At 44.0% G+C, this 15,083-nt stretch overlaps 1 protein-coding gene across 1 annotated transcript in view; it reads left to right on the top strand.

Annotated features, from left to right (window-relative positions):
* Nucleotides 1-13,093: 13,093 nt before the first annotated feature.
* LOC126544558 (uncharacterized) overlaps nucleotides 13,094-15,083 on the top strand; it is a 33,251-nt gene continuing 31,261 nt past the window's right edge. The window contains exon 1 of the mRNA XM_050191911.3: nucleotides 13,094-13,452. Within this exon, the coding sequence (XP_050047868.1) occupies nucleotides 13,339-13,452 (114 nt within the window). The 5' untranslated portion in view covers nucleotides 13,094-13,338. The remainder of the gene's footprint in view (nucleotides 13,453-15,083) is intronic.

Below are 15,083 nucleotides of genomic sequence, written 5' to 3'. Positions count from 1 at the left end.
CACGATGCTTAAGGTATGCAAGTGTACCGTTTTTCAGATGGCTATTCAATCACTACAAGAGAGAAATCCAAAAGCTTAAGTGCTCGTATTTGCTTTGCAGCTGCATCTGGAAGCGGCATTTAATAGGGTTCCTATGTAGATATGTAGAGATTGTGTAGAGTTCGGTACAATCAATCTGTTGAAGAAAAAAATTCCTGCCAGACCCATATTACTGTGAATGTCGAAGCTAATGTGACTAGCATTGAATCGATGTAGCGACACACCGTATTCCCCACGCCAAAACGTGTATAAAGCCGGGCTGCTCTGTTGCGCTTCCTACTGTACCCGCTGGGCTATCAAGCGCCGCCGTAAGGACCGCTCGTGGCGCGGGTTCAGTTCCGCCTAGCATTAGAGAAACTTAAAGGATGATGCCGCCAAGCAAGACGTCATTGCTACACAGGATTCGGCTGGGCGTTGCTTTCACCCATCGCTGCGCGCACCTCATCGATCAGTCGAACAGCCCTGATTGTGAACACTACCAGATGCCTGAAACACTGGAACACACAATGTGCGATTGCCCAGCATATATGCTGGAGCGAAGGACGTTGGAAAGTTTTTTTAGCCAGCGTTGGCAGGCAACCACTTTCGGAAGAAGCTATCCTCGGCCCATGGCCTGACACTGCAACTTCAATGCGTGCAACTAAAGTGTTGTTGACGTTTCTGCAGGACTCCAAGCTCGACGAGCGGCTCTAGCAAAGCAACTGTCTCATGTACATAAGCACTCACCACATCTCTTGTCATCATCTATCATCCCAGTACTTTCACTCCCCTTCCCTCTTCCCCAGTGCAGAGTAGCAGACTAGAGCGCACTAGCTCAGGTCGACCTCTCTGTCTTTCCTGTCAATAAATTCTATTGTAAAGGATAATTTTTGTTATTGAAGAGTGGCACATACCGAGTAGCACTTACCTAGTGCTCCAACACGGCACCAGTGAGGTTCATTTTTATTAACGTTTTTATACGAATAGCATTCTTTGCCTACTTCAGCCGTTTTGAGCCTTTCTATACACCTGCATATCCATATATATATATCTAGCCTCTTACGCGGACCCAGTAGCCCAAGCTATCTACCTCTTCGAGCCACTAGGCATGTATTCACTGGGTCATGATGCCTTCGTGGTCGTTCCATTGTCGTCATTCCTTCTTCGTGACAACTTACTCTCGTCATGCTGTTGTCGTCACGCCTTCTAGCCAGTTGACAGCTTGCGCTCAGGTGTCATGTGTTTAAACCACTTAGCTAACCAGTTAGCTAATCAAAATGATAAAAAAAGGAATAGGCTGTACCATGCGTTTTTGAATAGCCGTGACCCAGATGAGTTGAAGCAGTTTAAAAAAAATATCAAAATAGCCTGACTAAACTTGCAAAAACAAGCTAATCGCGACTATTACTACTCCATGTTTGTTGGTATCGTTGATGCAAAACAGGCTTGGAATAAGCTGAATTCTGTTATATCATCAAGGTGACCCGCCAGTACTGTTAAAGAGCTCAAGGTTGGTAATGAGGTTCTTAAACTTGAAGCGCTCGCCAACAAAATTAATGATTACTTCGTCTCTCTAGTTGAAAGCACTTATGATCAAGATGCCTTGATGTATTTGCCCAGTCCCCTTAACATTCTATGTATCTTGATGAGGCTGATGACATTGAAGTTTCAAATGTGTTCAAAAACATTAGGCTAACTAAAAGTGAGCATGTGCACGGATTAAAAAGGCAACCAATTCTTTTTGTTATTGACCTGCTCACCCCTTGCCTCACTCACACTTACATCGCCTTAACCTCTGGCATTTTTCCTCAACAGATGAAAATTGCAAAGGTTGCTGTGGCGTACAAAGGTGGAGAAAGGGAAAACTTAAGTAACTATAGACCAATCTCAATTCTTCCACTGTTTTCAAAAGGTTTAGGAAAAACTATTCTCCTTAGGATGAGTGCTTTCTTTAACAAGTATTCTGTTTTAACAACATGTCAATATGGCTTCAAGTCAACAAGAAATAATTTTGAAAAATATAGAGACAAGAAAACTAACATCGGGAGTAATCCTTGATTTCTCAAAAGCTTTTGACAGAATTAACCATGGAACACTATTAGAAAAAATGAACTGTTATGATACACGCGGAATAGTTTTAGATTTAAGTAGAAGTTACATAACCAACAGAAAGTCATGCGTACCAATAAACAGAATATTACCTTCGTTTAAATTTATTAGGCAAGGTGTGCCTCAAGGTTACATATTGGGACGACTTCTATTTATCAGTTATATAAATGACATCGTGAATATTGACAATTCGATTAACTGTATTATATACACAAATAACAGTAGTTTATCCTTCTCAGGAATTAAGGAGGATGAACTCATGAATTGTGCAATTTAGATACTTGACAAAATATATAACTGGTCTGTAAAAAATTCTCTCCAGTTAAACTGCTCCAAGACAAAAACGGTTTTAGAGCGAAGTCCACGCCTTGTGACCTCACCCAGTGCCTCACACTCAATGACACAGAAATAGAACTTTCCACTACAGCAAAAACTTTGGGTGTTATCTTTCATGAATTCATGCTATGGGACCACCACACCGATTACTTACGAAATAAACTTAGTAAAGCGTTAGGTATGTTGCGCATATGCCAGACGCTACTACCAATACCACAGAAACTTATGGTTTATAACGCACAATTTGCTTCTCACCTGCACTATTGTAACCTCGTCTGGTCAAAAAGTACTAAGAAATCGTTAGGTAATTTAAAGGAACCAAGCAGCGGTTGGAAGTGGGCGCTCTGTTCCATTATCTGGCCGGCTCGGCTTGTTTCCTCCTTTGTATGTTGCGTTGTACCAATTCTAGAATGCAATACCAACTCGCCCAATCCTCAACTCTAGTGATCAACTTAAGTGTTCTTTTAAACGTGACATAATCAAGGGTACTAATCGTATCATAAACATCGCGAACTTGCAGCGGAATCCTTCTTTTCGCCTAAATCGATACACTGAACCCTGGGAAGTCCCGCGCTCCCGGAATAATTATGGCCTTCAAACACTCTCCTACTGTCTTCCCTCCCAACACTTGACAAATACAATCTAAGTGATGTAAACGTACGTCCTATATCCAGGAACACATTACTGCAAAACTTTCTGTGAATGTTACCTTCTTGTTTTTTCTCTTGAAAAGTATTTCTTTGCCATTTCAAAGTTGTCATTTCTGGTTTTCTTGCATATATGTATGCGTAGATGCATGTACTGTGAAAAGCGCAAAAGCGACTGTGAAAAGCGCAAAGCAAAGGTGAGCCACAATTAAGAAAAAGAAACTAAGGAACAACCCACGCACAACACGATGAATAGGCACGAAAATGTCGATGTAATGCATAGCGTGATTACAGAGGCTAACAAACAACCAATGTACAGATTTAAGTGTTATGATGAGCTGTGCGCAACTGCGGCCAGAACGCAGCCGCAAGCACTTCACAAGCGCAGACTTCAACAGTATCAGGCAGGGCGCTCCACTCTGTAAATGTCTGTGGAAAAATAATATGCGTGAAATGTAGATGTGCGGCATGAAAACTGCCGGATTTTCTTGCTTTTCACCCTTGCTGTTGACAGGCCTAGTGTCGAAGTGCAATCCGCGTATCGCCTTGTGAGTAACTCTGCGTATTGGTACACCCGTTTAGTAGCCACCATGCTAGTGAAGTCGAAGGAAATTGCCGGGTTACGTGTTAAAACTGGAGAACAATGTTTCCAGGTGACTTGCGGCCTAATAAAATCTATAAAAAGGAAAAAAGTTCGTTTTTTGCATATCCTGTGACTACGCGAGGCAAATGGTGTTAAATAACTATTGCTATGGATATGGCAGAGAAAAACCAAAGGCGATATGCTCATCAACTAGATGTAAAACATCGCACAAGATGAATTGGCAAACATTCATATGGGCCAAAGGGGTACTCGGAAAGATTTTGTCGACCAAAAGAAAAATGCCTCTACCGTGCGCGTGGTGATCGTGACGGTACGCATCTGATCAAGACGGGAAAAATTCAGGCTTATCAGTGGTGTCGTCAAGCCAAGACTCGCTGCCGATTACGATATCGACCGATGCTGAAGTGATTAGTGCCGTCAGTGCAACGCTCTTACTTTTAATGCTTCTACAGTTTGTGAGCAAGACGTTAAGACCTGGCCTTCGGGCAGCGCGTCCAGAAGCAGTCAGCACATTCTCTGTGGCGTCAACTGTCTTATAGGTATGTATGCCCTCTTTTCAGTAGTTTGTGAAAACCTAACTTAAATTTAACGTCTTCTTATCTTGCAAACTCCAGCAGCTTCGGCCGTGCACGACGTACTAGCACTGAAAGGTCTTTCCGAACGGCACAATTTGAAGAAAGCCACGTACCCAGTGCGAGTTATCACACGTATGCAGTGCTGCATCCCCAATCACACACATCGGCGTCAAAGAGGTCCATTGAAGAGGAGCACATAACGCAAGTAAAGGGTGTCACATACTCAGTCACCCAAGTGGATCCGACGGATGGTTTCAAACCCTGTTCCCTGAGCACAGCAGTCTGAAGCGCTACACATTTGACGATGGACAACTCTAGACCCAGGTAAGTGGGAAAACGACTAGAGACATATGTACATTACGAAGTCAGTCGCCGAAAAGTACGTAAACTACACAAAGAATGTTAAAAGCATTAAATATATTCAAATGCTTTCCTAGGCACCATTTCACACAAAAAAGGTACTGTGGTAGAGGGGATACAGGGACGAAAAGCTAAAAATGAGAGGAGATAAAGAACACTGCTTCAGTGCGCGCGTCAACACGCACACAAAGTCTATGTGCGGTCGCGGATTCATTCATGTGGTGTGAACTCACCATCTAACGACAAAAAAAAAGAATTCAACAGATTAGCGTGTCGCGCCACGACCATCTCAGAAGCACAACCCTTCCTGGATGTAGCAAACGCAGCGCGCAAATTACGCACACTCTCCGCCGTGGTCAGGTTAGGCAACCCGTCCGAGAATCTCGCGGTGAAGATAACCTAGATGATTACGAGGAAGTCGGCGGTTTGCCGCTGGTCATCAAGCCGGACATTGGCCCCCTTAGGTCAACGAAAGTACCAGCACAGCTAATGTTTACATCGCTAGCTCTAACTGCCATTTCATTTCTTTCTTTCTTCTCTCTTCTTTTTCTGTTGTTCCGCTTAATATAGGATCGTCACTCTTCCAAGGGAAAACGAATCTGGAACGGCGGACCCGCCTGTCTTTCCCCGCCGCCAGCGTCGCAAAGCTTCCTCTCCCGAGTTTAACTTCACTGCGGAGCACCGGCATCAACGTTCGTCACGGCGCAAATGCTTGCTTTTGCTTCGATGAAGGCGTATGCAGTCGAGCGAAACGATTCCATCAATCGGCCGAGCCAAAGTAAGCAAAAACATAGTACTTTCTCAGTGCCCTCGAATCTTTGTGCTTGCGTCTATTCGGACGCTTGGAAAGACCAATAATGTTGTCGCACGTGAGATGCTAGAGGCATACCTTGTAGGCCGGAATGGTGATATGCGTATCGATTACGCCCATGCGTGCTTCAGAAAACGAAATTTGATATGATAGATAAGCTCCTTTGAATACATTTGGTGAATGATTCTCTTCAGTCTGCGCACGTCTCAAAACGTGCAGGAAGGTTCTTTTTTGATGTGCTGCGTTCAGTAAACAACATCTGTAGATGAACACCTGCCCTTTCTCGTCCATGCAAAATTTTGTGCTTGTTCGATTCGACACTGTAAACATGTATGGACTCCCCCCAACAAAGCACATTGCTAAAATTTTGCAACACACTCACTTTTCTTGGTCTCGCACCTTAGTAAATTTTCTGCGTGTTTAACTCCCCTGTAAAAGATAAATAAAGTAAGAAAACGTCGTAGGATGCACTTTTCACCATCGGGAAGTGGACTTCCGCAGAGATGGAGATGGCAACTAATGCCCTGAAAAATCGGTATGCAGAAACAAAGAAAACGGATATTTTCATGTATACCACAGAAAAATGTGTTTCTGAACTCAAACTACAGAAATTGATTGATTTAAAATGATTTTTTTTTCCTGTTTACGCTGAAAAACGTTTTCATTTTAGCAGTGTTGGTCCCTATAGGACAAGGGGGAAAATGTGCCTTGAATACTGAGAACATAATGAGTTTTATTCATCCCTTAATGAGTTTCAATTAACATGTATATGAGTTAGTCTTATTTTCTAGGAGAGATGCAGCTGTTCGCAGGTCCAGTTTTGCTACTCGGAGCATGGCTGCATATACCGGTAGAGCTTATGCTTGGTTTTGTTTCGTTAGTATTGTCGGGCGTCTTGTTGCTTCTTTTAATTGCGCTTTATGAAGCCTGGGTATCTGCACTTGTATCATCTGTTACAACCGCATCGCAGCATTTGACTCTTTGAAACTCACTGGAACCGCAATCATTAGGGGAGTGAACTATGTGGAAAAAAATTCTTTCCTGAAATGTCGGAAAAAGCAATCAAGAGAAAAGTATTACTCATAGTCAGAAACAGAAAATGGATAAAAACGTCTCACTCAAATTGCAGCCCTTTTTCTGTTTATTTCGCACACCACAATTTACTCTGTATTAGCGATCATCATACTTCATTTATTATAGACGAGCTTTGTGTCACACCTTTATCATGGAAAGGTTCGTCATCTGCTGTCTGTCCGTTTATTCTGCCGAGGAAGCAGACAGACAAATTTTGCGCCGAAAGTTTGGATCGAGCGTGGCAACTCTGTTGGAAGTGCACACACAAAAAACGAGACATTAGATTCTCCCACCTATCGTAAACTCACTGGTTACCATCTCCATCCAGAACTTGCTCCAAGGTCACATTTCTGCTGTCAAATAGCTTAGGCAAAAGTTGTTTATCTTGAGCACGTTTCCACTATATTATTACCACTAATCCGGCCGTGACAGCCTAAAGGAACGTTCGAACATGTTATCGTGGCTTTCATGTAAGGCAATAGGCATGTTGTTGTTTTTTCTTCTTTTTTTAGAATGGCAGTTACGTTTTTTTTTTTTTTTATTGTTAAAGGCGTGCAGACGCGATAATTTAGTCTCTTCCTTTCGTGTGTTAAGTGAAGGTTAGGAACATCTAGAAAAAATACTCACAAGCATCAGAGCGCAATAAATAATTTAATATATCGGCCTTTTTGTACAGACAGTTTGGGTTTCGTTTCTGCTGCGTCATCGCACCATGGTGTACACAGAAAGTGGTCATTTGGGAGCAGGACATCGCGACATTTTGACACTCCCTCCAGCTCGTTCGGTCATCCGCTATGCTGCTGTCCTCATAACGAGTAGAGAGCCGCAGCATGTGTCAAACCCCGCGATGTCCTGCTACCATGTGACCACTGCCTGTGACATGACATTGCGACACAGTAATCCGCTGGAAAAAAGATAAAAACTGGCTGTACAAAAGCAATTACAATAACTTATCCAGAACGCTTCGAGGACTGCGAGTGTTCTTTTTCCTCGAGTTTAGGGGTCTAGAAACTTCATATAGCGCAAAAGAAGTTAATAATAATCAACATAAATACATGAACAGTAGAAAATATTACGCCAGTACTCCTTTAGGTCGTATTAATCCGTGTAGACCTAATGATTTCCCAAACCATTCGTCTTGACATACACATATATTTTCACTTTTTTGGAAATGCATGATACGATGATGACGACAAAGCGCGAAACGCAGGTTACAACGAGCGTCTGAGTTAAGGCGAGTTTTAGCAGCAAAACTGAGACACGGGACAATGCGAGACAGACAAAAACGTTGCTGAATTATCCGTTTCTGTCAACTCCTAACAAACGAACTATAAGGTGAGCAGTTAAAACTAGACTTAGCCATGACAAACTAGCTCATTTGAATATCATTCTGGTGTGCCGTTACTTCGCAACACATTGGCACAGAGACGCGCAACTGGTAATCTCGTAATGTGCGCGCAATGACGTAACAGAGCTGCAATCAGAGGTGTAGTTCCAGTGTGCTGCGCTGCTTTCCTCCTCACAATAAAACCGCTCTCAGTGAAGCCAAGCGACGCTTTCGCGTGCACAGCTCCACAGGGGGTCCGGGACTGTGCGCAACAGACTCCCTCAACCCTTCGTATCTTAACGGCCCTCGCCAACCACCGGAAGCCGTCTAAAGAAGGTAGGGACACTCCGGCTTTCAGCATCGAAGCCGTTCGAGGAGAGAAAGCCTTCTCTCGACGTCACGCTCTGTTAATCACGATGATCGCCCGTTCACCTTTTCACACCGTCGAACCCCAAGCAACAGCAGTACGGGCTCCTCGATTCCGAAATACCTACGCTCTAGTCTAATAAACACCGTAGCTGCGGCCAACCGACGAATTACAAAGAAACTAAAGAAAGCCCGTCAAGTAACCCAGAAGACAAAAGCAAGCGTCTGCCTAGCGTGCGCTCGGGCATTGTGCACAGTCTAACGCTGTGTGGATCGGTTGGGCCTCTGGAAGGTTCCAAGTCAGTTCCAAGTTTGTTTCATTCCTGCTTTTCTTATTTTCTGCGTCGCCCGCCATGTTGGCTTCCGCCAGCATAGAATGGGTGACGCGTGCGAGGCTTAACAAGATAACGGTGGGTTGTGGGGTGAGGGGAGGTGGCCTCACGTATGGCGGCGTCGTTTAAAAGGTGCAGTCGGTCAGTAAGAGCCCTGTTGCTCCCGTATTGTGGGCTACTGTGAGTTCCTCTCCGTCCATAGCAGAGCGGAAAGCGGAACTAAGTAGCGTCCAAAAAAAAAAATCTCTTTAGGCGGAACAGATTCCAGAGGAAACGAGAAATGACGTACAACCCCCCTCCCCCCCCCCACTACCCACCTATTTCCCTCGACGACTCCTTCTTCCCCTCGTTTCCACTGTAGTCCATACACAGAGCGAGAAGCAATAACGTAAACATTAAATTTGGACAATAGCGGCAAATTCTTTGTACATTTTTCGATCTCCTTAGCCTATGCTTTCTTGCAGCGCTGTATAGACAGACACATGAGTGGCCGTACTGGCATTTATGTGAATTCAATTTGGCCAACTTGCCTCAGTTCACAAGGAGATATAGCGTCGATTTTTTTAAGTTTCAAGGCTGTTGTTAATTCCTGAGTGACAATCAGAGTTTGCTGTATGGCGAATGGCATGCGCTGTTCCACATGGAAATTTCGTTATTGTTGAGTGAAGATATATATATATATATATATATATATATATATATATATATATATATAGAGAGAGAGAGAGAGAGAGAGAGAACAGCAAGAGACACGAACATAGCATAGATAGTCCAAGTGGAAGCCTGTGCTGTTTTAAGACTTTTCTTAGTACATGTCTAATACGCTGCCATAGGTCCATCTGTCTGTCTGTCAGTCTGTCCGTCCGTCCGTCCATTCAGTAAGTCAACAGAAACTAACAAAAGTGTTTGAACGCATCGGAAGATTGAAATTGTTCGAAATGAATAAACAGAACTCTTCCCGAGTCAGACGTGCAACTTCCTAAGCTGCATGCAAATTTTATACAAGTGTACTAATACATATAAATGCTGAGCGTCCACTTGCAGGTACGCCAACAAAGGACACGGATTTCACAATTACCTGACTCTTTCCGTTTTCAAATTAACTAAAAATACACATGAAGGATAAACCTTTGACGCATATTTTTGCAAAGCATCTTGACGACTTTGTGTACATACAAACATTCTACATTCGGGAAATGTCCCCTATACAATATCCATACACGCTTGAAAACACTCCTTGAAGAACAACGAGTTGTACGCAAGACTTAGGAATATTGTTTGACTGCGGAGTCAGAGAGGCGTTGGACATCGTGGCAACTTTACACCGACTAGACTCGAGACCGTTCACCAAGTCAAAGATACTCGGACCGTGGCCACACCCGTCACTGGCTCGAAAAGCGATTCGTGCACTAGTGCAGTACTTGAAGTGCACCGGTTTAAGAGACCGTTTATAGTGTCCTTGTGTATGGTGTCCCTCCTACACGTACTCAGTGCTTACTCTCTTCCTTTCTTCATCTTTCTATTCCCCTTTCCCCCACCCCCAGTGTAGGGTAGCAAACCGGATGCTGTTCTGGTTGACCTCCCTGCCTTTCCTATCCTTGTTCTCTCTCTCTCTCTCGGAGTCAGTTTTCAAGAACATGTGCTTCAACCATTCTTGATGTTTAGTACAGAAATTTAGGCCTCGTTTCAACAACAACAAAAATGTACGATTTTTAACTTCGTTGTTCTTTTATATTGTTATCTTGTCCATTGCAAGTTAGAGTTTATTTCTGTTCCATATAACTGTATTCATTTGACAAACGCGCCAAAATCAAATGTGTTAAGCGACGTTGTATGACTGTACGAATGCTGTATGATCGATTTCTAGGAAGGTGTGTTTATTACGACTATCAACGTGTATCGCGCATGTTTAGCATTAAGAGCAAGCTTTAGCTCGGACCCAACCCTAATGCCGTCTATTCAAAGACGTGTAAAACACAGGAATGCTTTTCTGAGATAACCCATGGACCCCTCTTAGTTAAATTTGTTTGCATTTGCGAGAAAAAGGTAAGTTCTTGTTACTGTTCGAAGCGAAATCTTCATATAGGGCCGCATTTTTTTTAATAACACTTGCCGAAAATCAGTAAGTGTGGAAAAATAGGAGCACGAAGTTTACCACTGTGTACCACTATCATATATTGCAGTTCTGTAACCTGCATCCGTTAGAACATTCGAAGCTGACAAATTTTATATGTTTATTTATATCCTACGAGAATTTTTTATAACGTGTACGAGGCATTGCAGAAGTTCTGCTCCCACAGATAATAGCGGTGTACTTAAGAGCCATGCATATTAAATCAATTTTGTCCGGTTTAGATACACAACGAGATGCAACGTGAAGAATTGTGATACTTTTTTTTGCTCAGGTACAGAATTGTAAACTTAATAGCTATATTTTCGAAAAATTTACAATTTCTTACCATTTTTATAAAAGGATCGAAGTCCCAAGTAAAAAAGATCCGCTACCAGCAGTCACTATATCATTTTTTTTTTTTCGTAATCCCTTCGCCTTCTCTGAAACTCATTTCTACATATCAGGCTATAACGCGTGTTTTAACCAAGCAAACTGGCTTGCGTGATTCTTTTGATATTTCTAACTCCCATGTGTGCTCCTTGCACGATTTCTGTTTTCTTTTAATTCATTTTTCTTTCTCTGTGTCTTCAGGCTATACACCTATATTTTGCACTTTTCACGCTTTCTTTTTGTTTTTTCTGTAAGTTTAAAATTTTGCCATTACCAAGGCCTACAGCTGGTCCTGAGTACTACGAGAAAATAATTAACTTGTTAATGGCATACCAGTGAAACCCCTCGGTTTAGGCCAAACAAAGAAGGGTGGAGATAAAAACCACTTGAAGGCAATTTCACGATGTAAGTAAACCTGTAAATTCACAAAGCTGCAAGAACCATTTGCTGCAAACAAAGCCGGGCTGAGACTCCATGTACCTCTATTTCTCTATGAACTCAATATGAGAAGAGGCTGGTAAAACTATCATAACTATTTTAATGGATATGTTTACTGAAAGCGTATGATTAGTCGCGCTTCTTTGTATTATACCATTATCTTCGTTGTATTCCCATGGGCTAGAACGTCTCATGCCGCTAAAGTAACAAGCTTTTTTTCTTACCCTTCTGTAAGCCAGCATGCAACACACTATTATGAGTTTATTTAGGCTACCCCTTTGAAAAGGCGCCGATGAGCCGTTATTAACATTCTCTCTGCATATAATATAGTTAGGTGAAACGAACGCCCACGCAAGGTTATCCCTTCAGCTAAGGGGCCGATCAAAACGCTCACAGACGTCGGCAAATGAGGAAACGCCGAAACAAAAAAAGTTACGGGCATGAAAAAAAATAAAACCAGAAGTGAACGATTGCTGCCCCGCGCGGCGCATGCAAATCCCCGACTGCCTCGTCACTGGACCACGGAACAAAGAAGGAACAACGAGTGCACCCGAAATTCACTGGACCGTCGACAGTGACGCTGGAGGGGCACGCATAGCTCGCTCGAGCTCCTAAAAACGGACCGCCGACCACCGGTCATTTTCACACCCCCGTGTACTTCCTTCAAAACTGCGCAGAAAGACTTGACTGCCGCGGAAAAAAAAGAAAAGGCGTTAAAAAAATAAACACGAACCAAAGTTAAGCAGACGAGAAAGGTTACGCCCTCTGGCCACCACAGTCGACTGACCAGAAGCCCGCTGCACAAGCACAGCCGAGACTTCCAAGAAACCGCACACATGCAGGAAAAGGAGTCAAAAGGTGGTTTGCAAAAGAACGCTCTTTTCTTTTTACTCCCTCTCTTCAAAGGCTAGCAAAGTCTAATTACGGCGGCTGAGAGAAGAACGGTCAGCGCTTAGCCAATTGCAGTGCATTGAATAGAGGGCTTTGGCAGCTTCACACACACAAAACAATAGAACCAAGGAACACCGTGGATGCGTTGTTCTGCTAAACCCTTTGTAGCACTTGTGTGTACGTGTGTGTGTACGTGTGTGCGTGTCTGGCTTTTCACGGGGAAATGTTCGACGGGCAAACCCCCTCGCACGGGGTTCCTCTTAACGCAATGCCAGTTCGACAGCTTTCTGGGCCTTCTTTGTTTCGACTCCAAGAGGGCCAAAGGGATCGTTCACCTTCCTTTACGAATTCCCTTTGCGGCACATGAGAGAGGCTAAGTCTGTTGCTTCACGCGCGCAAGAACTAAGCGTGAGCGAGGCATGCGAATAGACTGTTTGAACGAGGGAAGGGAACGCGGCGGGGGTGAAACCGAATATTCGGGTGCGCTCGTCCTTCTTGCAGAACCTGCGCGTTATGCGCTGAGCGCACCTCTGGAAGGAGGAAGCTGTGCACCCTTTCCATTTACGGAGGGCAAACGGCGGCAGCCGCGAGCCGTTTCGAGCAGCAGCGGACTGAGGAAGAGGAGGAAATGGTTCCCCTGTTTTGTGTTGTTCTTGTTTTGGTTCGCCCGAACTCGGCGAGTCGGCCAAATCCCGCTGCCCGCGATCAGTGGCCGTGCATTCGCGAGAGGAGACTGAACCAGCCGGTCGACCCGTTGCCGCTCCTTGTCCGGCGTTGTCCATAAGTTCGCCTGCTCGGGACCCTCGCAGCAGAAGCAGCAGCAGACGTGCAAGAAACAATAGCGTCGTCTGCTCTATCGCTGTCGATAGTGCCAGACGTCTCGTCATCGTCTTCTGTTTCTCAGGGAGCGCTCCAGAAGTCGGTCAGGTCTCGGTGCACTTACAGTCATGCGGGAGCAAGTGTCCCACGTGGTCCTTCTAGTCACGTTCGCCTGGCTTGGCTCGGCTGTGGCCGGACCGATTGAGAAGCCGGAGAACAGCGACAAGATCGGCAAGCAAACGGTAAGTTGGTATAGGGTGAAATTGTGTTGTTGGGCTTGGATTGGTTTAATTGTCTGAAACAACTGTAGAACGTCCGCACCTAGGAATGAGACGAGAAAGTATGCCTTTGCTCGTTCGATTCTCTTAAGTGAATGCAATCGACTAAGCTACATGACGAACTGTCAGCCCACCCTTACAGCTAATACTTACTATGACTATAATTAAATCCGTTGCCTTTTGCCACCATTTCCGTTTATAACCAGCCATGGTATGCTGTCGTTCGCATGCACAACTCACTCCGGCTGGTTTTCATTGAAGATGGGACGGCTCTGGATCGCGATGTTTTGCGACTATTCCTTCAAAACCATGGTGGACATCTAATCAGTGTAATTTATCTGTTTCTGTGCAGAATGGAACATGTCAGTCAAACAACGCAACAAGCAAAAAAGGCACTGTTCCCATAGACAGTTATGAATTGAAACAAGATTGAACTGAACCCAACTTGACTGAAACACATAAACTCATCTGAACTGAAACTAACTTGCTTTGGTCTTAGCTTTCGTTGATTAACCGCCTACAGATTCAAGGGATAGAGCATTCTGTTGCTGATCTGTGACGGCTTAGATTCCCCATCGTGGTGAATCACGAGCTTTGGGCACACGGTAATAAGCACCTGTCAGAACCTGTGTGTAACTTTGAGGGGTTAAATTAAATTAACCACGTATCTATTCATCATTTACGGATGTATATAACTTGCTGTGAACTTGATACTTAGTCACTACTTTTTCGAAAATCTGTGACAGCCTCAAGACTCGTTTGCTTTCTTTAACAGGAGAGGACAGGGCGGTATGTCCAAAAGCAGTAATACGCCATGCAAGTGAGCATAATAGCAGTTCAAACTTGGCGCAGTGCATCTTCATACTATTGGTAACAGAACAGCCGCATTTTAAGACCTGTATTGTCAGGCGAACGGCACTAATCCCAACAGCAAGACAGGCATTTTGATGCTGCAAAGCAGCCGTAATCTGTGCTGTGAAGACGGATCTACAATGTTTGACTACTTCAGCTATAGCACATGCTTGATAACATATTAATAACGTGTCTCCCGAGGCATCTCTAGCTATTCTTTCGGCTTTGTTCCCCAATGCAACTCGAATACATTCCTCTTCGGCAATGTTCACGTATGAGCAAAACGCTCTAACCACTGCCCAGTAGCGCAGCTGTAGAGTTTGGTGATTGGTTCAGAGTTTTCTGCGTCGCGGGTAAATTCTCAGAGTGACGGCGTACGTGCATGTATTTCGGGGAGCACAGCAGGTTATGCTGTAGCAGGACGAAGACGGTGTTGTGCGCAATATAAGAAAGCTGGTCTTCTATTTTTCTGTGTTCAAGATGCTGGTTTAAGACGGGAGAACCTGCTAAGGTCGCACTAAATGAGTTCCGAGCACGAAAAATTGTCCAAGCCAGTTATTTTCAATAGCGGTTTAATTAGCCACAGCTGCAGGTACGTATAACACACAGGGTCAGCTGACTGGATGAAGGTAAAAGAACCGGACTTAATTGCCACCCAGCAGAATATAAATCTAGTCATTGTGGTGCCATATGCGTAAGGTTGCTGATCGAGAGTTATTGACCTTATGAAGACTAGTGCCCCT

Source organism: Dermacentor andersoni, chromosome 10 (assembly GCF_023375885.2).
Source record: "Dermacentor andersoni chromosome 10, qqDerAnde1_hic_scaffold, whole genome shotgun sequence".
Classification (NCBI taxonomy): domain Eukaryota; kingdom Metazoa; phylum Arthropoda; class Arachnida; order Ixodida; family Ixodidae; genus Dermacentor; species Dermacentor andersoni.
Note: the sequence above shows the minus strand (reverse complement) of the source record. Positions and strands in the feature narration are given on the sequence as shown.